Below are 27,257 nucleotides of genomic sequence, written 5' to 3' on the forward strand. Positions count from 1 at the left end.
CAAACAACGCAGCGGGGGATGAGGTGAGGAAGATGAACAGTGGTAAGACCTCCACAAAGGATGACTGTGGTGAATGTGAAATCTCAGAGGCAAATGTTGTACTTTTACTGTACTCCACTACAATTATTTGAAAACTAGTTACTTGGTAGATTTTGATTATTATAAAAAAAAACACGCATGAACCACTTCAGCCATATACCTGTACATTCTTTGATTTGAAAATAGCCGATCTACAAGTTCACAACGCATCGTGCGTTGTGAGCTTGTAGATTGGATTTTTTATGCATATGAAGACTTGTGAAATGGGACAGCCTGCATAATGTACTTTTACTCAAGTATATTTTGAATACCGTACTTGTAACAGTATTTCTACAATTGATAGTTTTACTTAAAGGTTTCATGACGTTCAGTTTTACCACACATTAAAAGTCTTTGTCATAGTCCTTCAAACGTGTATAGAAAGTTAACAAAAAATTCCACTATTGATCCATGGCAGGTGTTTTTCTCTCACATTTCTAAAGCCTTTTCAACTGCAATGAAAAAATAAATCTTTGCCTGCGGGTGTCGCTGGTGAGGGATTTTGCCTGTCAATCATCGCCTCTGCTCCGCCCCCCCCAAAGGAAAGGATAGGGGAGGGGCGAGGAGGAGAGTGGGTGGGATTAATCGACTGTGACCTCACTGCCGAAGGGCCAAACTCAGATTACTTATCAGCCTAATTATTCAGAAAACCCCAGACCACAGAAAATCCACTGAATGTTCAAAGTTCAGATTTTTTGGGTGTAATTGAGGTCATAACCCCAAAAAAAACATTAAAAATAAAAAAAGTTAAAATGAATGTCATAGAACCTTTAAGTAAAACGTGAGTAATTCATCCAGAGGACAGATTTTCCTTTGTGTTAAGCTGACCTTGACCATCTCCCTGCTCATAAATGTTACAGATTTGGAGACATTAATTGCCATGGCAACAGCAGCTCATGATTGTTTGGGATTTATTAGAAAATATTTGATACATATTTCTGAAATTATTGCCCATTAGTTTCACCACTCATCTTGACATTCCATTTCTAGTCACTTGTCTTAAGTGGCAAAGAAATGATAAAAGGACCAACATCAACGCCAAAGAAAACCAAGTATTCATAAAATTAAAGCTTAGTTTAGGTAATTCATTTCATTTATTGTAATTGCCACTGCTGGCAATGCCACTGGCATTCTGTTAATTAAATTATACTATCACTATCAATTCATTAAAGTGTCTGGAAAAAAATAAGTATTGTATTACAGTATAATATTGATTAGAGTATCAAATATAAACTGTCTAAACATGGACAGCTGTATATTATATTAGTAATGATGTAATGGACCAAACCGTGTAAATGACAAACGAAGATGACATGTTTCTAGTCAACAAGTAAATGCTATTTTACACTTTCAACAATTGTTTTGCCTCCTCGCTTTTTATACTTTCAACAAGAGTTTTGGCTCCTCGCTTGGATTGCCTCTTCGCTTGGACTGCCAAACCAAGAGATATGTACCCTAGGGCTGTCAAAACAAAGAAGCCATCCTCATTATGCATTGCAAACATGGACAATTATGCGACATCTCTGGGACATCTCATGCCATTTTTACACCAGTAAGTGACAAGAGGAAATCTATAAAAGACCCACGCATGGGTTCACATTAGAATTTTCAAAGGCAAGCGTGAGTTCACATTTTATCAGAGAACAATGGCTGTTAGGGTTGAAACAAAATTCCAGCCATGTGCTCAAGTCCAACTTCCATTTGCACTCCTCTGCCTTCTCTTCAAAACATCATGACATCTTTAAAAACGGCATCAAAGATAATCTACATTAAGTATCTTTTCACATCTCATTAAGTCAACACATGGAAGTATATGTTTATGGTATCATTTACAATGTGTTTCTGTTGAAAGGCCAAAATATTTAATGTCGCTCATCAAAACAGGAGAGGATGGAAGAAAGGAAGCCATAAGCGCCGTCCCCGTTAGTGCGTTGGTTTCAGGATGTTGACAGAGTAGTCGGTTTGAGGAGCTCACAGCTTGGCATAATCTTTGAGGATGACCTCAAGTTTCTGGCTCTTCATGATGTTCCCTCGGATCTTCAGTTTGCCAGCTAAGAATGCCTGGGAGGAAGAGGGGGAAAAGGGCATTTCACTCATATTTATTCTTACAGAGTCATGCTCTCACTACTTAACAGTGCAGTTTATATTTTTATTGGACAGGTGGTGGGAGGTAATGGTGCCAAATGGCCTCCGGTTGGCCCATCATAGAAATGCCAAAGCAAGTTTTTTTATGTTTGACTCTTGCTCGTTCAGCAACAGAACAATAATGCAATACATCAGTCATATTCTCAATGTGAAGAGCAAGAGAATCAAATTTTCCAGCAAAAAAAAAAAGAAAAGAATCTCTCTCGCTTTCCTTCTTGCAAACTTAACTACTGTGGAAACAGCATCCATGGGCTAGAATCAATCAGAATGTGACGGCTATCATGACCTTGGATCACATTTATGGAAACACTTGTCAACTGCACCCTCTAATTTTTGTCATGCAACTTCATTTCAAGGCTTTCACAGTCGTTATTCGTTTGCTGAAGAGTCTGGGGAAAGGTCCCATCATCGAGGCCTTGCGGCGCACTACAGGAAGAGTGCGCACACAGTGCCCTCCGATCAATATCAAGCACTCAGAAGCACATCCAGCGCTACTGGATGCATATAAATTCTGCACACAGCGACGTCTGCTTCCTGTCACAGGGAGGGGGGACAGTACGGCCATAACAAGTACCAGCAGATTGATTATTGGAGCGCAGAGTGCTTTCAGAACCGAGTCCGAGACATCATTACTTTCAGTGTTTCTTTATCTGACATGACAAAACCCTGGGAAAATCATTCAAATTAAATGACAGGTTCTTCAAAATCACTTTGTCTCCATTAGATCGGACTAGAACGATATGTAGTGTCTTGCCCGCGCTTTGACATCACCTCTCTCTTTAGAGAATGTGGGCGTATTCATGTTCCCTGTCGCTCACTTTTTTTGTTTGGTTCACTCACTGATTATTGTATTTTTTAGAAATACAAGACTGGATCCAATAAGGGCATGGCTTTGGCTCTGACAGATTCTAGCCGATGACGTCGTCATCCATGCCACTTTGACTTCCATTATAAGTGATTCAAAACAAAGTAAGTTCCAACAACAGTAAATATAACAGCACAATAGTACATACTGTGTACGGTATGTGAACAGTGATTCTGATCTTCTAATCGTTTTAGCTGGAGATTAGTTCCGGACAGACCCTCTTACAGAAAGCTAACTCTTTCACAGCCATGCCGTAAAAAAATATTTTTTTAAATTTCCGGGCCGTTCAGTTCACACATGTCAAAAGCTTCCATTACTGAGAAGCCACTCAAGGTGGCGTTTAATGAGCCGTGTCATCATCAATGTGACTGAGGGACGGCGTAGTTGCACTCGCGCGCTTGTTACCTTCTGGGGGTTGATCGTTCCCTGCACCACCTCCATGAAGTCGCCATCCGACACTGTGAACGTCACGTCCACTTGGCCGCTGTACGGGCCTTTATGCAAGGCACCGGTGCCGCTCTTCAGATCAATGGCTGTTGGCAGATGCACACAGGGGAGAGAGAGAACAGAAAGGGAGGACAGAGATGAGATGAGAATAAAACATGAGGAGTCTCCTGTAAAGCTAAATTGTTTTCCCCAGGTGGAATCTATGCACTTTGCAGGAAGACAAAGACTTTTTGGAGTGCCCCATTTGTGTTTACCGTTTGTTCAAAAGAGAAAAGGGGGAAAAAAAGAACGATCATCTAGATCTTTGCATCCATGTGCTAACAGCGTGGCTCCATGTGGATCTCAGTCATTACTTTATTACTCCAAATTTGGTCGAGGTAATCAAATTGTTTATTTTAAGCTGTTTTGTAAAGCGACTTTGGGTACTAAGAAAAGCGCATAGAAGTCTGATGTATTATTATAAGGTTTCTGCCCAATCAGAGGCCCTTTGACATTCCATTATAGGAATTTAAATGAAATGGTATCGTATGTGGAAAAAAAATGTGTGGATGTATTTCTGTGGCCTACTGGCATTTTTGCGGAAGAATTCTGGTACCGATCGTTCCAGCAGTTTGTGAGATTACCTCACACACACACACACACACACACACACACACACCCTCTTCTAGAAGGCTTGCCTCTGAGGAGCCACGCAGTAAAAAAAATCAAAAGCGTACAACGTTTGTCTCCCTTTCTCCTCTCATTTTTCAGTTAATGAGTTAAAAGGCAAAGGTACTGGTTGTCTTGATATTTCTATGTCACTCTGGTGCAAAACTCAATGACATTTGAGATTGGCTTCAAGAGGCTATGGTCAGAATGCGGCTGGTTTCACTGTTGCCACATTGGTGTAGCAATTAAAAGACTACATCAAGCTGTAAGTGTCATAAAAACGCTCCAAGCTTCAAGAGTGTGATCTACTCATTTGGTCATTCCCATGCAAAGACGCTGCATTATAAGTAAACAAATGAATATGATATGCGACATGACTAAAGCTGGATGTCCTACCTTAACTCATTGACTGCCACTGACGAGTACACTTGTCAGTTGGCCCGAGGCTCACACTAACAATGAAGAGTGTGTAGTGTTTTCAATGGTTTACGCTATTGCGAATCATGATGATGATGATGATGAAGACCACAGCCAAAGATCACGTGATCACAACAAAATGGAGCTGGTTTTATTTTGTAGGATTTATAAAAATAGAAATGTCTCTGCTTTCTGTTGCTTTTTGGCAAAAACAAGCCACATTCAACTGCCCACGACTATGGTTTGGATTATCGCGGCGGCACAAATGTTTTTCGTCTTTTAAAGCGATTGGATCGCTGTGAAGAATATATTATAAATATTCTATGATGTTTCAAAGGTTAGTGAAAACGCTTAGAATCGCTGGCAAGGGCAGAGCCATAGATGATGTTTAACTCTGGCAGTCAATGAGTTAAAAGAGTAAAATTTTATGTAATGCTTTCAAGGCATCCTAAATTCCTGGTATAATAACCTTTTAATGAACCTTTTTGATAGGAGAGGAAGTTGTATTCGCCCACTATGCGCCCACTCAACTTACTCCACTGAGCCACGGTCTTGCCATCTTTGGTGATCTCCCAGCCGAACACAGTGTCGACCTTCTTCACCAGCTCTGAACCCGAGTCTTTAATGCGACGGCCAATCTCTGCGAACACCAGCTCACTCTGAAGGCCCCCTGCCTACAGAGAGGTGGAAATTCACATTCACATTTTGAGAGCATTTCATATAATTCTGCCAACATTTGTTATATTTTGGTCTCCGATATTTACACGGAGAAAGAAGTTACAAGAAAAAAATGAGCAGAGGAAGCATCTGAAAAAAAGTCAGAAAGACAGACAAAGACGGAAGGAAGTAACAGAATGGTTTATTTTCAGCCTGACATACTTGAGTCAGGTCCTCTGGCAAAGCCTCTGGTGGTCCATGTAAATCCACATAAGCCCCAGACAGCACCACGGCATCAGTCTCTTTAACCTGGATGGACAGAATACAGAGCAGAGAGTACACATCACAGAGACACATGCAGTAGTGCTTCTCAATAAGCTCACGGTGAGCTTTAAGTCGGGACATTATCTACTGATTGATCGTGAAAATAAACAGGCTCTGGAAAATGCACGCAGTCCACCCATCTGACCACTTAACACGGCGGCAGCCCATCGGCCGCGGGATAAGTGGTCAGATGGGTGGGCCGCGAAATGCTTTCGAGATTTCCAAGTGGGCCCTGATCCAGAAAAGGCTGAGTACACGGTCATATCTTCTCGTTCCGACCACATCATGTCATGACCTTAACGCATCTCTGTCATTTTAGATTTCTTTTGGCTACTCAAAAATAGCAGATATATAAGCTCGCTCTATGAGATATTTTTTATTTAATCGTGAAAATGTGTGCACATTTTTATCGTCGGTGTCCAGCCGGGACCAGCTAACTCCATTTTCAGTTTTTTTTTTTTTTTTTCATAAATCAACGCTATTGAACCCCCTCTACATCTGTGTAATTTTTTTTTTAATAATAACATATGAAAAGTATTAAAAAGCGCCTCTGACGAAAACTCCTAACTCCATTGGACCCTCAAACTGTCCGTCAAAAACAAACAACTCCCCCCTCCTCTCAGGCTCTCAGAGAAGCTCTGCTCTGTATGAGGCAGACAGGGAGAAGATTTTTCAATGCTTTTGGGAGAACATAACCTGAGAAGAGAAGAGAATGTATGTGCAAGGTTTGATAGATGTCACCCCAGTAAAGAGGAGAAGGGTGTCTTCACAAATCTGCTCGTGTTTTCTTTTTAAATGTTAATGGACAGAGAATGAGTGTGGGAAGAGCTCAAGAGCTCAAGGAGATCATGCCAAAAGACTTTCACAGCTTTTATGACAATCTAAAGCACTAAGAAACACCTACCACACACATGCAACACACAACACACAACAGTGTGATAATAAAATGTTGATAGGTATATGATAGGTAAATTCAACTGTGGTTGTTATTGTTAGTGCAGTAGGCTACAGATTTGATAGGCTACAGATTATATTTTTCATGAATGTATTTTGTATTTATATGCCATTTATTTATTGTTGGTGTGCCATGATTGCTTTTGTTAAATACATGATTGAGTATTGAGGCAGAATTGTTTGTTGCACTCAACTGTAGAAGAACAACAGTGGTAACAGTTAGATCCATGGTTGTTTACAATGCATGTTAACACATCGGGTGCCAAACACGGTCTGAACCGTGTTTGCGCAGAGTAGCGGTCCGGTGCCGAACACGGTCCAGACCGTGAAATATGTCTTTTTGTTTTTTTCGTTTTTCTCCACACGGGCGGGGCTAGAGCAGCTCTGGGAGTACCCATTGTGATCTTGAGAAGGATAGGCCAGATAGATCACCGGAAACAAAAATATGGCTCCCATCCACTTCCTGTCTATTTCCTTCTTTAAAACACCTATATCTCCGAATCTGTTTCCGGTGAGGAAAACCGGTCATGCGCGATGCGCGATCCCCCCCCATTGTAACTCGCGAGTGAAATGTTATCGTTCCAGGCTGTAGCCAGGGTCATCGCGCAACATGAATGGATGTTTTTTTTTACATGGATTTGCTCCTCGTGGAGTCTAGAGCCTTAAACAGCAAAACGCAGTCAATGGGGAGAATGCTGGCACCCAACGTAAGTTGTTATGAAAAAATGCTGGCACCCAATGTGTTAAAATAAAAGTTGTTTAAGTACAGAATTCAGCTTGATATATACTTATGAGGATGGCGCTCACCATAAATAGCTGATCTCCAAGCTCACAATGCGTTGTGATGTGTTGTGAGCTTTGAGATCCATTGCCAGCTGTTCTTATCAATGATGGACAAAACCTCCTAACTCCACTTGCGCTGGATTTGTGTTTGGACAAAACTCCTAACTCCACTTGAGCTGGATTTGGATAAAGTGGTGATAATATAATGACACATGCAAGTATCTGATAATATATAAAGTCACAATACCAAGTTTGATGAGGCAGTATTGCTTTGTTTTAAAAATATAAGGTTTTCTTTTCATTTCCTGAACAATTACCATTTGGGATTTAGCTGGTTCCGGCCAGACAGCAGAGACGTCAGTGTCCAGCCGGGACCAGCTAACTCCATTTTCAGTTTTTTTTTTTTTTTTTCATAAATCAACGCTATTGAACCCCCTTTACATCTGTGTAATTTTTTTTTTAATAATAACATATGAAAAGTATTAAAAAGCGCCTCTGACGAAAACTCCTAACTCCATTGGACCCTCAAACTGTCCGTCAAAAACAAACAACTCCCCCCTCCTCTCAGGCTCTCGAGAAGCTCTGCTCTGTATGAGGCAGACAGGGAGAAGATTTTTCAATGCTTTTGGGAGAACATAAACTGGGAAGAGAAGAGAATGTATGTGCAAGGTTTGATAGATGTCACCCCAGTAAAGAGGAGAAGGGTGTCTTCACAAAGGTCATCTGCTCGTGTTTTCTTTTTAAATGTTAATGGACAGAGAATGAGTGTGTGCAGGAGTTTGTTTCAAACATCTCCAAGAGCTCAAGGAGATCATGCCAAAAGACTTTCACAGCTTTTATGACAATCTAAAGCACTTAGAAACACCCACCACAAACACACAACAGTGTGATAATAAAATGTTGATAGGTATTCAACTGTGGTTGTTATTGTTAGTGCAGTAGGCTACAGATTTGACAGATTCTATTTTTCATGAATGTATTTTGTATTTATATGCCATTTATTTATTGTTGGTGTGCCATGATCGCTTTTGTTAAATACATGATTGAGTATTGAGGCAGAATTGTTTGTTGCACTCAACTGTAGAAGAACAACAGTGGTAACAGTTAGATCCATGGTTGTTTACAATGCATGTTAAAATAAAAGTTGTTTAAGTACAGAATTCAGCTTGATCTATAGTATATGAGGATGGCGCTCACCATAAATAGCTGATCTCCAAGCTCACAATGTGTTGTGATGTGTTGTGAGCTTTGAGATCCATTGCCAGCTGTTCTTATCAATGATGGACAAAACCTCCTAACTCCACTTGCACTGGATTTGGGTAAAGTGGTGATAATATAACGACACATGCAAGTATCTGATAATATATAAAGTCACAATACCAAGTTTGATGAGGCAGTATTGCTTTGTTTTAAAAATATAAGGTTTTCTACATTTTCTGAAAAATTGATATTTTGTTTTTCATTTCCTGAACAATTACCATTTTGGATTTAGCTGGTTCCGGCCGAACAGCAGAGATATATAGAGAGACTGAATACTGCTGACATTAATGACCCATAAATTGACCCACTGTATTTGTTTTTGTATTATATTTTTTTGTGTGTTTTTTTTTAAATTAATTTTAAATATTTCTTTAATGATATATATATTCTACTGTGTATACATTATTTATTTATTTCTGACTTGTTTTCATTTTTCATTGCAATTGTGTCTCATTTGTTTGTATTGTCCTTTGTGTTAATGGTACAATAAGATACCAGGGTTGTGGCTCTTTCGGAGCGGGAACTTTGGGGGGGTGGGAGGGGTAACATACACTGTTTTTGTATGCTTTTTGTTATTGACCTGTATGTGAAAAAAAAAGAAACCTTAAAAAAAAAAGATTTGCACAAATTTTAACGATTTTTCAAAAAATGCAGATCTACAAGCTTGTAACAATGCAGCGCTATGAGCTTGTAGATCTGCTATTTTTGAATAGCCAAAGTATAAAATATTGGTTATAGCTAAAATCTAAAATGACACAGATGCGTTCCCGAATGGAATGGGTTAAGTTAAGGCACACCATCTTGTGTAATATTGCTTAATTCAAGCACAGTCTGGACCTGAAATAGTAACATTCACACGTTCAAATTGACAAAACTAAACTAGACAACGTTACCTTACCTTGCACTGGAGGTGAATCCGGTTCCCTTCCTTCCACATCTCAGTCTGTAGACTTTGGCCTGGCAGTACAGGCTTCACGAAGCGAACCTGGATTAGAGAGGCAAGGGACCAAGAGATTAAAGAACAGTGATTAAAAAATGTAACGTGAACACAATAAACTTGGATGTAGAATACTATTGGGTAAAATTAGTGTGTTCACATTCTACAGACAGTCTATACATACAGTCTATTCCAGTGGTTCTGTGCGTCGGGACCCCCCTGGAGGGTCCCCACATGACAGTGAAGTGACAATTTAAGGACTTTTAGGACCTTTTAATACCTCAAAAAATAAAGAAAAGGAAAAAGACCATAACTGCGTCAAAAGCAAAAAACAAACTATTCAATAAAAGCTGGTCAAACATTGGCCAAATTTTAAAGTAAGAGGCAAAAAAAAAAGAAGCAGATCTACAAGCTCACAACACCTCGCAACACAAGGCGTTGTGAGCTTGTAGATCTGCTACATTCGCAATATTTTTATGTGGAACCGAGTCAAATTAAATGTAATGCCTCAACTCCTACATTCCAAATGCTTATCAGGATGGGGGGGTCCTCAGTTCAAATATGATTATTCTGGAGGGTCATGGCTTGAACCACTGGTCTATTCTACAGAAGTCGATACAGTAAGAGTGTGTGTGTGTGTGTGTGTGTGTGTGTGTGTGTGTGTGTGTGTGTGTGTGTGTGTGTGTGTGTGTGTGTGTGGGGGTGTGTGTGTGTGTGTGTGTGTGTGTGTGTGTGTGTTCGCTCGCGCAATGTATATAACTGGAGATAACTCAGGTAATTGCAGGAAATGTCTGTCTACATTACCTTGATAGCCTTGAATCTGGACGGGTCATTGTCGGCATACTGCTTGAGGACATGTCTTGCAGCAAAGCCAAACGAGCACAGGCCATGCAGGATGGGAGCCTTGAAACCTGTCCAACGATCATTACATAAGTAATGTACAGCTTAAGTCATGCAATTTGAACCACATGAACCTTAGCTTCCCTATTCTGGGGCGAACCTATTCTGCCTTGAAAATAGCAGATCTTACAAGCAGGCTTTTTTTCGGTGAAGACAAAGTTTTCCCGGGACCCAAACTAGTGAAAATAGCAGATCTACAAGCTTGTGGATCAGCTATATTCACTACTTCTTTAAACATTTGTTTTCTAATTAATGGAATTTCTTTGACTTTTTCATGTATGAAGTTCTTTTGAAAAAACATTTAATTTGTTTCTAATCCATGAAAATGTTACCATTTTTTAAATAAATGAACTAATAATAATTAAAACAAGATGTATAGGAGAAGGGGAAAAAAGGGATATTTATTTACTTGTGACCCATAAAACTTTGTCCGGACCCACAGATGGGTCCCAACCCACTGTTTGGGAAACAGTGGCATAGAGCCCTGGGGGACCCCGTTCAACTAAGTGGTTAAAGTCATGATGCAGAATCCCATTCCCAAGACTGTGACATTAAAGGCGTCGTCTCTTAACTCGAGATGATGAATGGGATTCCGTCTGGTCTTTGCATTGGGACTTGAGCACGGCTCTGCGTCAGGCTGCTCTTATAAATTTGAAAAAAGGTCCTCGTGTCGTGTGTGCCATGTCCCCAAACGCCACGTTGCTTCCCTACACGACATTAACCCATTCAATCCGGGATACCCATCTGTGTCATTTTGGATTTCTTTGGCTATTGAAAAATAGAAGATATTGAAAGAAAATTGTGAAAATGTGTGCAAATCTTTGAATATATATATATACTTTGCTTCTGGGGGTCCCTGGTTCGCTGCCAAATGCATATCATTTTGGCCTTGACATGAAAAAGTTTGAGCAACACCCCCTATATAGCAACATACGTTTTTTTCCCCAAAAAAAAAACTGTTAGGATTTAGAAGACATTTGTAGAATCCCCAGAAGCAAAGATTTGAGTTACAAATGTTCCTTTAAAAAATATATATATTCAAAGATTTGCACACATTTTCACAATTTTTCAAAAATAGCAGATAGCTGCTATTTTTGAATAGCCAAAGAAATCTAAAACGACACAGATCATGCTTTCCCAGTCTTAATGGCTTAAGTCATTGTTTGTTTCAGACGATCTCAGGTGCTCGCCTGGCTAACGTCAGTTTGACGGATATGGTGAGGATGTCTTGTCTCTCCCTATACGTTCACCAGGTGTCTTGTGCTGTCACATGCAATCTGTCATCCCTGCCCTGGAGAGATACCATCTAGGTTTTCTCAACGCATTTGTCACTGTGTGGAGAGGGTATACACTCCACAAAGTCATCTTTATGTGCACTCTGCTGCTTTCAATTACAATGTTTACCATTTACACAGCGGTAGCACAAGCTGATCCTATCCCAAGGGAGAAAAAAATAAAACACTAGGACAGCAACGTATTGTAGCTTGGCGATAATAAGTGAAGGCAAGTGTAGTTCAGCTGGATACAGCCAGCCAACTAACCTCTTTGTTCTGGTAGCAGGACTGGAAGTTGTGTCATTATTTCAAACATAAATCAAAAATGTTTTTGTTTAACAACTTTCCTGCTCGACTTCACTTCTCCATCGGTGAAACTACTGTAAACAGCTGAATGTACCGAGTTCTAAAATGCAGAGCAAGACAGAGTGGGAGTGATGCTCTAACATTAGTTAAATAATAGACCATTCGCAATGGGTGGCTGTTCGGAGCGGGCTGCTTCTGCATCCAATCACTTTCACCCTCGACAATGCAATCCTTTGGATCATAACTGTACACCCACCAAGTGTTAAGTCAATTGGATGAATGGTTCTCAAGATATACGAAGGAGAGTCAGACATATATAGATCCAGGGAATATTTTAGATACTAGTCCAGGCCTGTACCTGCCAGTTCGGTAAGGCTGCAACAATTAATCAATTAATCGATTAAAAATCGATTACTGAATTAATCAAATCGAATTACGAATTTGATCATCGATAATCGAAAAAAAAAAAATGATTTTTTAATCAAATCAAGGAGTCAGAAGAAGATAAAAGGTACCATAAGGTGGCTTTTATTTATTTTGATATGTATTTTATGGGTAGTAGCTTAATCAGCAGCTGAGCAAAATTGTATAACATGTACTTTTTAATTAATTATTCATTTGTATTGTCTTTATTGTTAGATAGAACATGCTAAAACAACCTAAAATCAAAATTATAAGGTAATTGCTAAATAAGTGCTATAATCCCATTAATCGATTAATCGTTAAAATAATCGACCGATTCATCGATTATGGAATTAATCGTTAGTTGCAGCCTTACAGTTCGGAGCAGACCGGTTCCGGGGAACCACTCATCCAATGGGCCACACTTTTTTGAATCCTTTTCACTATGTCATTTGCGGGTGACACCCATCATTTTGCGTCATTAACGTTGCGTCATTTTGCATCATTTGTGTTATTATCACAGCCAGTTGCCATAGGCCAGTCCCCCAGGGTCCGGTAAAAATAAATCAACAACGATAATAATACTTATCTTCAGAATCTTATACCCAATCTCCTTAAAGCAGACTTATCTCCAAAACAAAGGTTTTTGCACAAATTACAAATGGCTCAACAAAAATAGCATGGCTCAGTGCCTCAGTGAGGAACCTTGGCAAAATGAGGGACTTTTAGGAATTGGGTTACAACAAAGCACCATAGCACTTTAATGGCTAGCGTTTTTAGAGTGCAATCAATTCCTCCTACAGTTGGAACACTAGGAAGTTCAAATAAATTACCTGTAAATGGCCTTGGACATTGAATGACCATCAAACATATCCAGTCTTAAAATAGCTTCTGTCTTGTGATGCTATTAGTCAAATGAAACAACGTCCGTTGGTAACAAACGCGTCAAGAGAATCAGATCTTTCCTGGGTTTGGTCACATCAAACCAGGTGTTTCAAAAATCTTTAGCCAGATAGCCTCACCTCCCATGGCAGCAAAACTGGGGTCTATATGGAGAGGGTTCCAGTCCCCACTCAGACGGTACAGAGCGGCCTGCAACCACACAGGAAATAAATGCTGGTGAGCTTTATACAACATAGAACAATATACTGTATACAAAAAAACTGTCTACAATATACATGCAAAAACTTTTTACCTGGGCACTTCAAATAGAATACCCCAAATAAGACACACTATTGCAGGGAGTGACTGACGTTTCGAGAAGCGTCTTCCTCGGAGTCAGGCAGACAAGCAGAGTCCGATTCTACTTAATAATGCAGTAAATGTGCAAACTTAATGAGTGCTCCGGTGTCCTATTCGGGTGGTTTTATTTATTCATGTACTTATATATACACTACTGTACACTACTGTACAGTTGAGCACCAAAACCCTTCGACTCAAAACTTGGCCGCGACATGACGTTTGGGACTGTGTACAATATCCACGACAAAACACACAAACATACCTGGTCTCTTGTAGTAGTGTCAGTCACCACAGCATCAGGTGCCCTATTAGGAGGAGGCACTAGGGCCTGGAAATAAATAAAACATACAAACAAATAAATAAATGTTAAGTCTGTGCACAATCTGTAAGACACCAGTCACCTGTGTACAAAATTTTACAGAAAACAGTGAATAAAAGCTGGAATGAATACCTTGGATTTCTCAGACGTTCTCTTGCCACCGAAGCCGCCGGCTCCGACCACAAACACTGACCACTGGTTGTAGCACACCAGCTCCCCCCCACTGTATGTGTTCACTGTAGAGAAGCACAGCGGTGTTCATTTAGCATGGGATGGCTTTAACAAACCAGAATTGATTGATTGATTGAATACTTTATTAACACGATTTTTCGATTAACAGTACAGGTAAAACAGTCGAAGGTTATGCTACTAAAAGAATAACACAAAAAGCTTGTTTCCATTGTGGTCCATTGTACTCAATAAATTCATGAATAATACATGACACATACAGTACAATACAAATACAACACAAAATATATTGCAATAAAGCTCAGTAGAATCATAAGGTATATTTACATAGAAAGGAGGGCTGAGGCAGGGGGGGGGGCAGAGGATTCTACTAACAAGATGAGTTAAACTACTGCATGTTCACTTGTATTTTGAGGGCAGGGATTCTTTTAGGTTAGTTTTGAGTTTGCTGGGTAGGGAGTCGAGAACCTTTATGTCTTTTGGAAGGTCATTCTACATTTTGGTGGCAGCATAGTAGAATCCATTTTTACCCATGTTTGAGCACATACCTTTTATCACTACCAGACACTCTGAATCTCATTTGTTTGTTGGTCGTGAGCAAGCCCACAATGCATCACATTACTGCTATTTCCGACAAAGAGATTTGGTGTAGAGGGGAAAAAAGTATAGACCCCTGGGGTACATTTCTACTGTCTGTAATGTACATAGAATAACCCCTTAAGTTGCTGTGGAGAAAGCTGAGAGAGCCCAAGTCTTTTTCTTTGACAACAGATTGTAAAAATTAATTGCAAGGAAATCGACCAATTTAGATATTAACTGCCTATTTATTATACAATGGATCGTTTGAGTCAAGCAATTACTTCGGGGACGCTGATATACAACAGATGGGACTACCGCTTAGCTGCTTCTCTATAAGGGCCCATAAACGCAATAAAAAAAGACTGCTTCCTGTGCAACCTCTTCCCATTAGAACACGTTAATTGCAAATTGAGAGCACAAGAAACCCTGCCTTTCGGAAGTTGGCTGTAAAAAGGACAATTAGCATCCATCATATGGAATCAATCCCACACCGCTTCCAACATGTCTGGTTGGTCGATTTCACTAAACCTTTTCATATACAACATGCATAAAAGATAAACAAGAGTACGTCAGAGCGGGACAACATCTCCGCCAACATCTTTATGACGTGCAGCACTGCCTGTAAATGCTTGCTCTCAGCTCAGCAGGATAATTAGACTATAGCCAGACATTTGCAGGAAATTTCCCTTTGGTGAAACCTCTGGGAAGCCAGCATCCCATGTTATTTGTTTCAAGTCTGTTTAATTATAGAGCAGAGTGGTGCACTAATCTAAGCCATCTCTGAGGAAATGTACGCATATAAATAACCACTCATAGACATATCAACATTGAGTTTATTTAACCCCTGTAGACAAGCACGGGGAGTTAATTTGGATTCATTCAGCTTTTTTCTAAAGGATACCTTCAAGAAAGAGCATGTTAAAATGTATTAATGCACTACATGACAAAAACACCAGCTCAGTGGCCTTGTGGTTAGCGTGGCGGCGGTTCAATCCACTGGCCGGGTCAAACCAAAGACTATAAAAATGGGACCCAATAACTCCCTGCGTGGCACTCAGCATCAAGGGTTGGACAGTGACATACTTGCGTCATGTCCAGGCCAGGGGGTGTACTTGTACATCATGGCTGGGGGATGTACTTGTACTTCAAGCCACCTCACGCTACAGAAACAGGAGATAGGTTCCTGACCTATAGGCCACATGACCATAAATGAAATTCCCAAGGCTACTTACTTACTACATGACAATTGCAGCGGACTAAAGGGGACTTAAACTCACCGTCCATGAGTATCACTGCTCCAGAACCTTTGTCCAGCACATCAGCTACGGTGGCCTGAGAGGTCAGCGTACCTGAAAATGCAATTATCGCATTTAACTCACAGCACATAGTCATTTGGTTCCCGTTAAGGGCAACGTGTTGCAGGTGTAGCGCTCCATTTAGAAACGAGAGCTGGCAAACTGCAATATGTATCAAGGTTCATAGACGTACAATATATATAATTCACTGTTGCTAAAGGGATAAACTTTAGCTCAAACCTTACGGAACAGGAGAGGTAACCTGGTGTGAATCAGTTAGTTATGTCGTGGCCCCAAGATATATGATGTGGTCAGGATCTTGTAGCCAGTAGCCACCAGAACTGCAAGGTATGCCCACTAGAGGAGGATCTTGTCTTATGGCAACGACATAGTTAACCCATTAATACCTGAGGCGATTCTTAAAAATGTTTTCTAAATCTTAACAGTTTAAAAAAAAGAAAAATTTAAAAAAAAAGTCAAGATTTTTCAAAAATAGCAGATCTACAAGCTCATAGCGCGGCACTCGGTGCCGCGCTATGAGCTTGTATATCTGCTATTTTTGAATAGCCAAAGACATCTAAAGTGACACAGATGCGTTCCAGGTATGTTAACTGAACCACACCAGGTCACCTCTCCTCTGCTGTATCTCATCAAGCAGGAGCCGTATCAGTAAAATAGATGTGGCAATAAGTCAAACCTGTCAAATACCCTTGGCAAAGAATGACAGCTCAGAATAACAGAATAGCGCCAAGGTCAGAGTCTCCTGAATTGATTTTCACTACACTTTACTTTCCACTTAGTGTAACATCTATAAAAGATGTACTGTTATTGGGTTTGGAGGTTGAACGTTCAAAAAGGAAATACCTGAGGTCGGCAGAGGTTTGTAGAGTTCCAGATACTGTTCTCCATGCAGCACCTGTTAGAAAACGTGGGAACAGCACAGTATGAGTGAAGCTGATTGTGTGCCATCTCACTGCCTTAAAGCCTAATTGGAGTAATGAGTAGAAAGTGTTTGATCTATTTCTGTGCAGGAACGTGTGACACAAACCATATGGATACATAATACTGGATATGCAAATGAAAGCAGAAATGTGTAGTATGATGCTTAATTGCTCATACACACATTGCACACGCACACACACACACAAACACACACACACACACACGCACACACACACACACACACACACACGCACGCACACGCACACGCAGTCACGCAGTCACGCACACACACGCAATTTCAGCCCCAGTGTCTAACCTGTGTAAAATCTATGTTGAGTCCAGGGACAGAGTCCAGGGACATCATGGCGGACTGGGAAGGGATGACCCCAAAGGTAGGCAGGCAGCTGAAGTCCTCATGGCCTTCATACAGGAACCTAAATAAAGATGACAGTGTGTAAACATGACATTCTTCATGGGCCTAAACAAAGCCACACAGCACAGGAAGGCATGCTGCGTGATAAGATAGTATCAATAGCAACAAGGTAGCAATTCTATATCATATCTACTCTCGCAAACATACCTGAGATGGTCAGGGTCGTTGGTGGACATGCCCACTCCCAGGGCATAGAGGATACATTGAATGTGAGAATAGGTGAATGTTGAGTCTGAAATTTTCTGTCCCACTGCTTCCATCTGAGGGGAGAGGAGAGGAGAGGATGTTTCACTGGATGTCTTAAACACCATCACACTGAACAAAATGTTCTCTGAAAACCAGGTATGAAGTAAATATCTAGTTTTGAGATAAAGAATATTCTTCTTATTCCACAGATATAGCAGAGCCAAGCAAATGATTCAACCAAAAATGCTTAAACCTCACAGCAATGAATGTACTTAAACTGATGCACTCTACGTACTGTTGTGAACTAGACCGGCATGAGAGGACAACCTCACTATGCCACACTAGACTACAGGCTGAGCAAGCTAGCCCACACAGGAAAAACTGTTTGTCTAAGTAAATATGCAAGTAAAAAAAGGTCTCTTGGATGTTGCAAGGCAAGACGATACAAATAACATTACTAATACACCGGAGCCGCCATCTTGCGCATGCTCACTGCACAACAAGTGCCGTCTGCGGAGATGAAACGTGACTTCTCTGTGCCCTGACAGCAGACCTGATTCTATGGGTAAACACATTTGAAAAAAAAAACTAAACAAACGTCAATTAAAAATAAAAGATTAATGTTAGTGGTGTAAAATGCCACCAAAAAAGATTCTGAAGCCTGCTGCAGTTCAACAGAAAATAGCAAGCCTATTTTCCAAACCCAAGTCAAGTACTGCTACTGATGATGACCCCTTATAACAGAAAAACTCTGAGGTGGAGTGTTTATTATTTATATTATTATTTATTATTTCTCTTTAAAATTGAATTGCACAGTATTTCTGTGTTGCAGGCAGCACTTTAAACATTAAATGGACTATATATCTTATTAAATTGTGGACATTTATTCATTTCCATTTACCAGACACTTTTTTTATGGTAAAAATGAGCATAAAAAGCAAAATACAGAATTCAGAAATATTAAAATGGCTAAAACGGAATTTTGGAAAAAAAAAAAAGGAATTGGGAAAAAAATAAAACGGATTTCATATGGCTCTAACAGACAGAGAGGGAGAGAGAGAGAGAGAGAGAGAGAGAGAGGTGACAGAGAGAAAGAGAGAACGAGGGAGGGAGGGGGGAGGGGGAGAGAGAGAGACAAGGAGAGCATGTGTGTGTGTGTGTGTGTGTGTGTGTGTGTGTGTGTGTGTGGGGGGGAGACACACGGACACACAGTAGAGCTGTCAGTTCTCCTCTATAATCCCATTCGAATTTCAATATATATATATGTGTATATATATATATATATATATATATATATATATATATATATATATATATATATATATATATATATATATATATATATATATATATACACACACACATATATATGTGTATATATATATATATATATACATACACACATACACACACACAAACCGTTAACATCCTAACGAGAATCGGTGGTAGAACAGATATTGTGTGTTTTGGACAAACAGCAGCATAGTGCTCATGTTCGTTGTGTGAAGCTTAATGTCACAGTGTTTGCGTTGGAGCGCCTCAGTGCGGCTGCAGAGTTCATGTGCAACCTCTTGCACTACCTCTGTGGCTTCACAGTTTCCCGTTTTCCTTCACCGTGTCTGTGTCTGCCTGGGTGCGCGAGCGACATGTTCGCTGTTCGCCATGTGTTGTCTGCCTCAGCCCAGGGTTGCCAGGTTGCGCGACCAACAAGCAATGCACACACACAATTCATTTGCATCTTTCCCTTTCGTTTTTTCTCCCTTTGTACTCCATTAATCTCAGAGCTAGACCACACTAGGTCTCCAGGGACCCCCAAGGGTCTCCAGGGACCCCTGTGATGTTTCGCAGGGGTCCGAAGGGGTCTGTGATGTTTTGCAGGGTTCAGAAGGGGTCCACTCCCATGTTAAAAAAAAAACCGGAACGGTACTTCCGGTTTTAAACTTAACATGGGAGTGGATGGGACTTCCGGCGTCCGTACAGCAACTTTACGGTCCGTAAACGGACGTTTACGGAAATGTGGGGCTGTACCCAGACAGGGGGACAGACACACAGGGACAGAGAAAGAGAGGCGCACAGGACACTCAGCGTTGCCATGTCCTCTGATTATAAGCGAATTTGCCTTACTTTCACCAGTGTTGCCATGTCCGAATATTATAAGCGACTTCTGCCTACTTTCACACAATACTCTCGCTCACACTGTCAGGTGGCTGTAAGTTGGATCTGCGATGCGAAGTGTACGACGCGTCACGCTAGTCTGAACAACCAAGAGAGAGTAAGCAGACACAGCATACAGGCACAACAGCATGAAATAAACAAAAGCTGAATAAGTAGTGCAGCAACAGTACACAATAATCCAAAAGCCGACACCAAGTCAGCTGGGAACACTACAACCATGTTTGTCTTCAGGTGACATTGTGTGTGTGTGTGTGTGTGTCTGTTCTCCTGTCCAAACGCACTGGCATACATACACATCAAGCAGTCCATGGTTTGACCATAGACTCAGTAAGGAGGATATTGATCATCCAAACAGTGAGAGCAGAGCACCATTAAGCACACGGTTCTGAATTTGACCCTGTATGCCCATGGCATGGAGGAAACTGTAGGGGCCTGCTGTGCTGCTGATGTTTGATGAGATTGAATCTGTAGATCTGCTCTCATGCCATGAATGAGAATGAGCTTGTGGATCTGCTATTTTGAATTTACATCCTGAAAAGTAACAGTTTTGGACATATGGGGTTTCCACCCGAGAAGATATGTGACATCCCACAAGTAGAAAATGATTCACCAGGGCACCTGCCTTAACCACTTGAATCCTATCATCTCTATTCTGGGTATGTCATAATACTGTAGGTGACCATTCAGTGAAAATAGCAGGTCTACATGCCCTGCAGTTGTAGGACGACTATTTTTGGTGAAAAGATTTGGTGTAGAGGGGAAAAAAGGAGAAAAAAAGGAGTGGGCGATGGAAAGACCCCTGGGGGACCCTGTTCAAAGTATAGGCGTTGTGGTTGGTGTGCTTCACTCCTGTGTTAAGGCACTTACAGTACAATGGTAATAAAGTTTTGACAGACAATGTCAAGCCCTTTTTTGAGGAAGAGGAAGCTGTATTTCTCTTAATTTGTGGTAAATAAATTCCAGTGCTATTTCTTTAATTAGAACATTGCCAATGGTCAATAGTCTTTAAATGAGGATTAGGTTTCCATGAGTTCAACTATTGTATATTGAAAAAACAAAGGTTTACTCAACATCATCGCCATTTACCCTAGGATAATTATGATACATGCTTAAAAAAAAAGTCTGCGTGTTCCTGCAGTTGGACACAACATCAACTCATTCTGAATGCAATGTTTGTATAGCTGGATGAGACTACATCCAGGTATTAAAAAAGTTCTCCAAACAAACGCTCGAAGCGACAGACAAAATGAGCATTTCACACCTTGGAATTTATAAGGTAAAAAAAAAGAAAATAAGAAAAACAAAACATAACACCAAACTGTGTTTTTTGTTTAGTCAAGGCACTGAAAAAAAACGTTCATACTTTCCTGACTTGTACTGTATCTAACCTACAATCCCGATGTTGGCTGAAAGCAACGACCAAAAAACCCACCAAAAAACCCGACCAAAAAACCCGCTGTTGCCAGATCGTGCGCGAGCAACAAGCAACCTAAGCGAGCAACAAGCAACCTAACACACAAAGCTGCCCACTGCGCATGCGTCGACGCACTTTCTCTAACCAATTTACACCCACTTCACGCTTACAAAACCTGGACATGGCAACGTCGCTCATCGTTCTGTGATTGACAGCAAAAGCTGGCCAATCAGGTGGCGAGTTCGAGTGAGCCCGAATGGCTCCGAGTGCAGCCGACAAAAGACGAACGCCAGCCATTGTTTTGTGCGAGTCAGGGTGCGAGTGCCTTCATTTCTTACTTTAGCTTATAAAACGCTCTCAAACTTCTTCTCTGAGGCACGGAATTTACTTATAACATATCGTTTGGATAGAATTTAGTTGTTTCACTTCATATGTGTGCTCAATTATTCATGACAGAGCCTATTTAAAAATAAAAATTCAGAGAACCGGCGACAGAATTTTCGCTGACGGACAGAGAGAGACAGAGAGACATAGAGAGAGAGAGAGAGAGAGAGAGAGAGAGAGAGAGAGAGAGAGAGAGAGAGAGAGGGAGAGGGAGAGGGAGAGGGAGAGGGAGAGGGAGAGGGAGAGGGAGAGAGAGAGAGAGAGAGAGAGAGAGGAAGGACGGCAGGAGGCGATGCGCTGTTAAAAATTTAAAAACTTTTTTGGGGGAAATTTTTATCCCACGATTTTTGAACCCCAAAATAAGCGAGCCCTTGCTTATTTTTGCGCGGACGTAATTTGTTTGTCATTGTGGTGAATGTTTGTGTGTGCTGCTGATGTTTGTTGTGTGAAGCTTAATGTCAGAGTGTTTGTGTTGGAACGCCTCAGTGCGGCTGCAGAATTCATGTGCAACATCTTGCATGCGTGGCTGTGGCTTCACAGTTTTCCTTCGCAGTGTCTGTAGGTCACGGCCTGGAGACCCCAGGGTCTCCAGGGACCCCTAAGGGGGGGGGGGGGTGAGACCCTCTGGGTTTTTTTTTTTTTTTTTTTTTATCCCATGATTTTGTACCCCCAAACGACATTTTCTTTGGGGGGGTAGGGGGGGGGGGGTACTAGAATTCTGCCCGCGTAGCGGGCAGAACTTCTAGTATGCTACAAAGCCAAAACACCAGCGCAGCTCAGCGTGCAACAACTGGTACAGAAAATGGCTGCCGTGATTTAAGGCCATGGTATGATGATGTGATGTGATTACACATATGGCCCATGTTTTATTTAAGACACAGAGCCAGCTGTGAGCTGCAATCAGTTCACTGTCCGTGACTGTAGCACAAACTGAATGAGGGCCTGAGACGCAAGTTGCCATTGAGTCATTACGCTCCACCTTTCTTTTGTACACTGCACTCTAAAAATAAAGCGGGTACAACTGTGCACTTGCTCAGCGTGCAGTGTGCACAGTCCGCGTGTGAATTATGCCCTGTGTCGGTTTGGAGAGGTTTCTTAAAGGGTGATGGCGATTCTCATTGAGAACAGAGTAGTGGCATTAAACAGTCATGAGGTGGCCTGTATTTGTAACCAATGTTGACAGTCAGTGGGTTTATGACTCCAAACTCTCTCTCTGTGTGTGTGTGTGTGTGTGTGTGTGTGTGTGTGTGTGTGTGTGTGTGTGTGTGTGTGTGTGTGTGTGTGAGAGAGTGAGAGAGCGCTAAACAGGAGAAAGACAGGAGAAAAGATGCTGTAGGTAGGAAAGAATGAAAGAAGCAAGGAGAGAAAGGAGTAGGGAAGGATGGGTGGAGAAGTAAGATCTGCAGGCAGGGAAGGATTGGTGGTAGGAACTTTAGAGGCACCAGTAGCTAATTTCTTTATCACACACACAAATTAAGAAACTGTTAGATCATCTCCTCTTGGACGCAATTAAAATAGTTTCCCCCAAGGATTTGGTTACAAATGCATAACTGCTACTCACAGGATTGATTCCAGAGGCTGGCGCACCTGAGATGGCCAGAGATGCTGTGGGGTTGACACCCACTGCACCATCTGAATCCAACTTGGACAACACCTGCACCAGCGTCTGCAAAGACTCTGTTCAGAGGACAGATATAGATGTGAGAGTGAGTGAGTGAGTGAGTGAGTGAGTGAGAGAGAGAGAGAGAGAGAACATCATTAAAGTCTTGACTGCAACTCTGTCTGCACACTGTCTAAGGAGGAGCTGGGGATGGACCTCACTTAGTTAACCACATGAACAATATCATCCCAGTATCAGAGCTAGAAGCGCAACACGATGTGAACGAAGAGATTTGGTGTACAGGGAAAAAAGGAAAAAGAAAAAAGGCCTAGAATAGATCCCTGGGGGACTCCGGTCAATGAAGCATATAGGATTTCGTAGCAACGCTACAAAAGAAAAGATCTACGGTTCTACAACATTAACTCCTTTCTGTGACCACGTCTGCCAATATTTGTGCTGCCTCCAAGAGGGGATACTGACCTCCAATCAATAAACCTTGAGATGACAAGCCAACCATCAGTATCCTAGGAGCACGCCAATTGCCACATTTTCATAATTCATCCTCACACTGCCCTCCTGGCTATAAATACAAGTTATAAATAGATCCGTCCAGGTGATGTGACCCTCAAATGCCCATGCGGATTGAGGCAATTCAAATGCAGGGAAAGCGAAAGGGGGGTGGGGCCTATGTAAATGTGTAGATGCCTATATTGTAAATGGTATATTGTGAGGGCAATAATTGACCTTTTCAAGTCTTCCGTGTTAAATGTGTCCTTCAGTGTCTACATGTGTTATATCACAATGTAGCCCCGATTACATAGAATCTGTAACAGGCCTATCCACTCAGTGGGACAAAATAAATAGGTGAAGGAGAGTTGGAAGTACAGCTGCAGCTGCTAATTAGCATGGCTCAGTGGCATTTGGTATCAAAACAGAGGGAGCAACAAGTCCCTGTAATAAGCTACACAGTCTCTACACAGTCCTGCTAATGAGGCCGGCTACCCACAGACTAGGGCCCGACCGATGCCAGATTTTTGGGTCCAATGCCGATCCCGATTTTGGAGAGTCCTAGACCACCGATTACAGACGTTTTGGGCAATATTTTGTACCAAAAAAAAAAGTCCAAAACTTTGAGCAAAAATAGGCAGAAATCTATCAAAATAAACACAAATACATTTTTGATACATACAAAATGAACACAAACTGAACTTTATTTAACAACAAACTTAATCCCCATTCAAAATGTAAAATTTCACAACAAGCTCACAACGTGTCGACGCGTTGTGAGCTTGTAGATCAGATATTTTCCCTTTTTTAAATAGGGAAACCAGGTTCAAAGGGGTAACAAATACTGTAGCTGACGTCAAAAAAGTGAAATAATGGTCAGTATATCAGCCAGACTAACATATCGGTCTTGGTCTACCAGACTTGGCTAACGCTATAATAACACCGGCCCTCCCTCTGTCTGTCCTCTAGTCTAGGGAAATAACAATCAACAGCTTTCTGTCTCTATGTGGCCTTAATTTTTCTACCTTTGTCTCTTTCTCTGACAGTTGAGTGTCTCATTAAGTATCCACATAAGTCAACTATTAGGAATCCTAGTTTAAAAAAAAGGGGAAATAAATAAAAAGCTAATTTTGATGTTTAGATCATTTCTCAAGACTGTGTAGGCATTGACATCTCCCACTTCTTTCATGGACCTGAAGAAGAAGGGTCGTTTCGATTTTTTATTCTGTGGTAGGATTTATTTTCTTTTTTTTTACTTGACATCATAGACGCAGCAAGGGATTAACTTTGTAACATTAATGAATGATCATATGAAAGACAGACTTCGCAATCAGATGACGTGGTTTAACAGCACACAGAGAGAGAGAGAGAGAGAGAGAGAGAGACAGACAGACAGACAGACATGAGTTGGCTCAGACTTTAAACTCATACGTACATAAGAACCTATATTACATCGTAAGAAGTTATTATGGATTTGGTTTTGCAGTGGCTTTACATTTTCTCTCAGTAATACAATACAAGGGTGAGTCACCATCATGGCACAATATAGATTACTCTGTCGGAGTATATGTACGCGGGTCTACGTCTGCATGAGGGCTCGAGTGTTTGTGTGATGAATAGCCGTGTGTTACCAACCTTGTATGTTAGCAGGCTTGGTAGCATCTGTAAAATCACAGATGCGGTCCCAATGGTCCCTGACAGCCTCTGGAGATATGTTCTGGTTTTTGTGCCTCACAGTGTGACCCTGGGAACGCTCCCAGCGCACTGTACACACACACACACACACACACACACACACACACACACACACACACACACACACACACACACACACACACACACACACACACACACACACACACACACACACACACACACACACACACACACACACACACACACACACACACACACACACACACACACACACACGCTGCATATTACAAACCAGATGCAGACACTCAACCACCAGAGGCCACTGAATATTGTAAATGAGTACAGACTTTTCCTAGGGGGAGTGGGGGGGGGGGACTCACATTTTCCAATCCATCCTGCTCCAACCTGAAAATAGACGGGGAACATAGGAGTGTTATAAGAAAACACAGACAGGGAATAAAATGACTGAAATGCTGGGAGGGTTCATGAGTGTGTCGCTAATGCTGCAAAGAAGGAAATTCATTTTCTCCAGAGCATTAATGCAAGTGATACAGTACTTCCTATCCTTGGAGAACAGAGAGAAAATGGGTGTGCGATGTGGGGGGGGGGGGGGGGAGTAATGCTTGTTAGGCTTCTCTCCCGTACCTCAAACAAGCCTCCATTTTCATGGCACTGGTCATGGCAGAGCCACAGGACCAGGGGAGCGACGTACTCCGCCTTCAAGGACTCCAGCAGATCTACATGAAGACAAAACATGTCACATGAATAATACAGTGAGACACTCTTGTCATCTAAGTACGAGACGGTACAAAACGATGTCAGTTCTTTGGCTTTAGATCACATCATCACACTCATATATATAATACTAATTTCTCATAGCCAACCCACTCTCTGAGGAGTAACATTCCCCTATTCTGGGGCGAAGAGATTTGGTGTAGAGGAAAAAAGCAGGGGGTCTATTATAGACCCCTGGGGTTCAAGTGGTTAACTGGTAAGAAGAAAATAGTAAGAAACTAATTACAGATAACACATTACATTTGCCTGTCTTCAACCTCTTAAATAAGTGAAATAGAAGTGTACAGTGATTCAGAATTGTTTGAGTGTAAACCCTGCCTGATTTAAATGCACTTACTAGCCGTAAAATCTGGAGTACCTCAGCTATTTTAGAATCAAACCTGGCTAGTTTGGCTCTTAAACCATAGACATTTTGCACTTAAACGCTGCAGTCCTTTCTTTTCACATCCATACATCAAAGAGCCACAACATAAAACATGTTGGCGTCTAAATATCACAGCAGCTATAATAGCAGCGTACACTGCATTGTACAGTATTACTGTACAAAACATAGCATACTGTATTGCATTCAGACTTCCCAGCCCGTAGGACTACATGCAGCTACAAATGTCCCCCTCCCCCGAACACCGGCCACTTGTGTTCGCATAGACGCTCGACAAAACTGGATGTACGGTGGATTCAAACCCACAACCTCCGCAGTGGTGGGCAGGCAATTTACCACTGCGCCACCCCCAAGTTAAGAAGCTTTAAGGGAGAATTCCTAAGGGAGGACATATACAGTATGATCACATTTTCTTGGGCTTGTTCGTGTACATTTAGGGGCTCTATTTTCGGCCGAAGTTCCTATACCCACTATTCTGTTGTTTTTTTTTTTTTTTTTTTTCTAATAAAAAATTATCCCGCGATTTTTGTAACCCATTTTCTTCACCCGGTGCCAATTTCCTAAGTGATCCTGGGCGCTACACCAGCACTACACCAGTCCCCCACAGTAGGGAGGCCAGGGCCGAGCTCATGCTTCCTTCAATTCATGAACTGACCTTCTTGTCACCTGACAGGGGGGAGTTTCCCTGGTTGGACGTAGCGCGTGGAAGGAACACGTTATTCCAACCAGTTCCCTTCCCCTCCATCAGGCGCCCCGGCTGTC

General features: G+C 41.5%; 1 protein-coding gene across 1 annotated transcript in view; it reads right to left on the reverse strand.

The window, feature by feature from the left end:
• Positions 1-972: 972 nt before the first annotated feature.
• Positions 973-27,257, reverse strand: part of hsd17b4 (hydroxysteroid (17-beta) dehydrogenase 4) — a 45,265-nt gene continuing 18,980 nt past the window's right edge. The window contains exons 9-25 of the mRNA XM_080433742.1: positions 25,964-26,055; positions 25,699-25,723; positions 25,298-25,426; positions 23,117-23,232; positions 17,544-17,656; positions 17,280-17,397; positions 16,886-16,937; positions 16,004-16,075; positions 14,091-14,194; positions 13,902-13,967; positions 13,420-13,489; positions 10,320-10,426; positions 9,477-9,563; positions 5,480-5,566; positions 5,136-5,274; positions 3,494-3,621; positions 973-2,139 (exon numbers count right to left, since the gene is read on the reverse strand). Of these exons, the coding sequence (XP_080289868.1) occupies positions 2,050-2,139; positions 3,494-3,621; positions 5,136-5,274; positions 5,480-5,566; positions 9,477-9,563; positions 10,320-10,426; positions 13,420-13,489; positions 13,902-13,967; positions 14,091-14,194; positions 16,004-16,075; positions 16,886-16,937; positions 17,280-17,397; positions 17,544-17,656; positions 23,117-23,232; positions 25,298-25,426; positions 25,699-25,723; positions 25,964-26,055 (1,595 nt within the window). The 3' untranslated portion in view covers positions 973-2,049. The remainder of the gene's footprint in view (positions 2,140-3,493; positions 3,622-5,135; positions 5,275-5,479; positions 5,567-9,476; positions 9,564-10,319; positions 10,427-13,419; positions 13,490-13,901; positions 13,968-14,090; positions 14,195-16,003; positions 16,076-16,885; positions 16,938-17,279; positions 17,398-17,543; positions 17,657-23,116; positions 23,233-25,297; positions 25,427-25,698; positions 25,724-25,963; positions 26,056-27,257) is intronic.

The sequence above is a fragment of the Gymnoscopelus braueri genome (genome assembly GCF_963280865.1).
Source record: "Gymnoscopelus braueri genome assembly, chromosome: 7".
Classification (NCBI taxonomy): Eukaryota; Metazoa; Chordata; class Actinopteri; order Myctophiformes; family Myctophidae; genus Gymnoscopelus; species Gymnoscopelus braueri.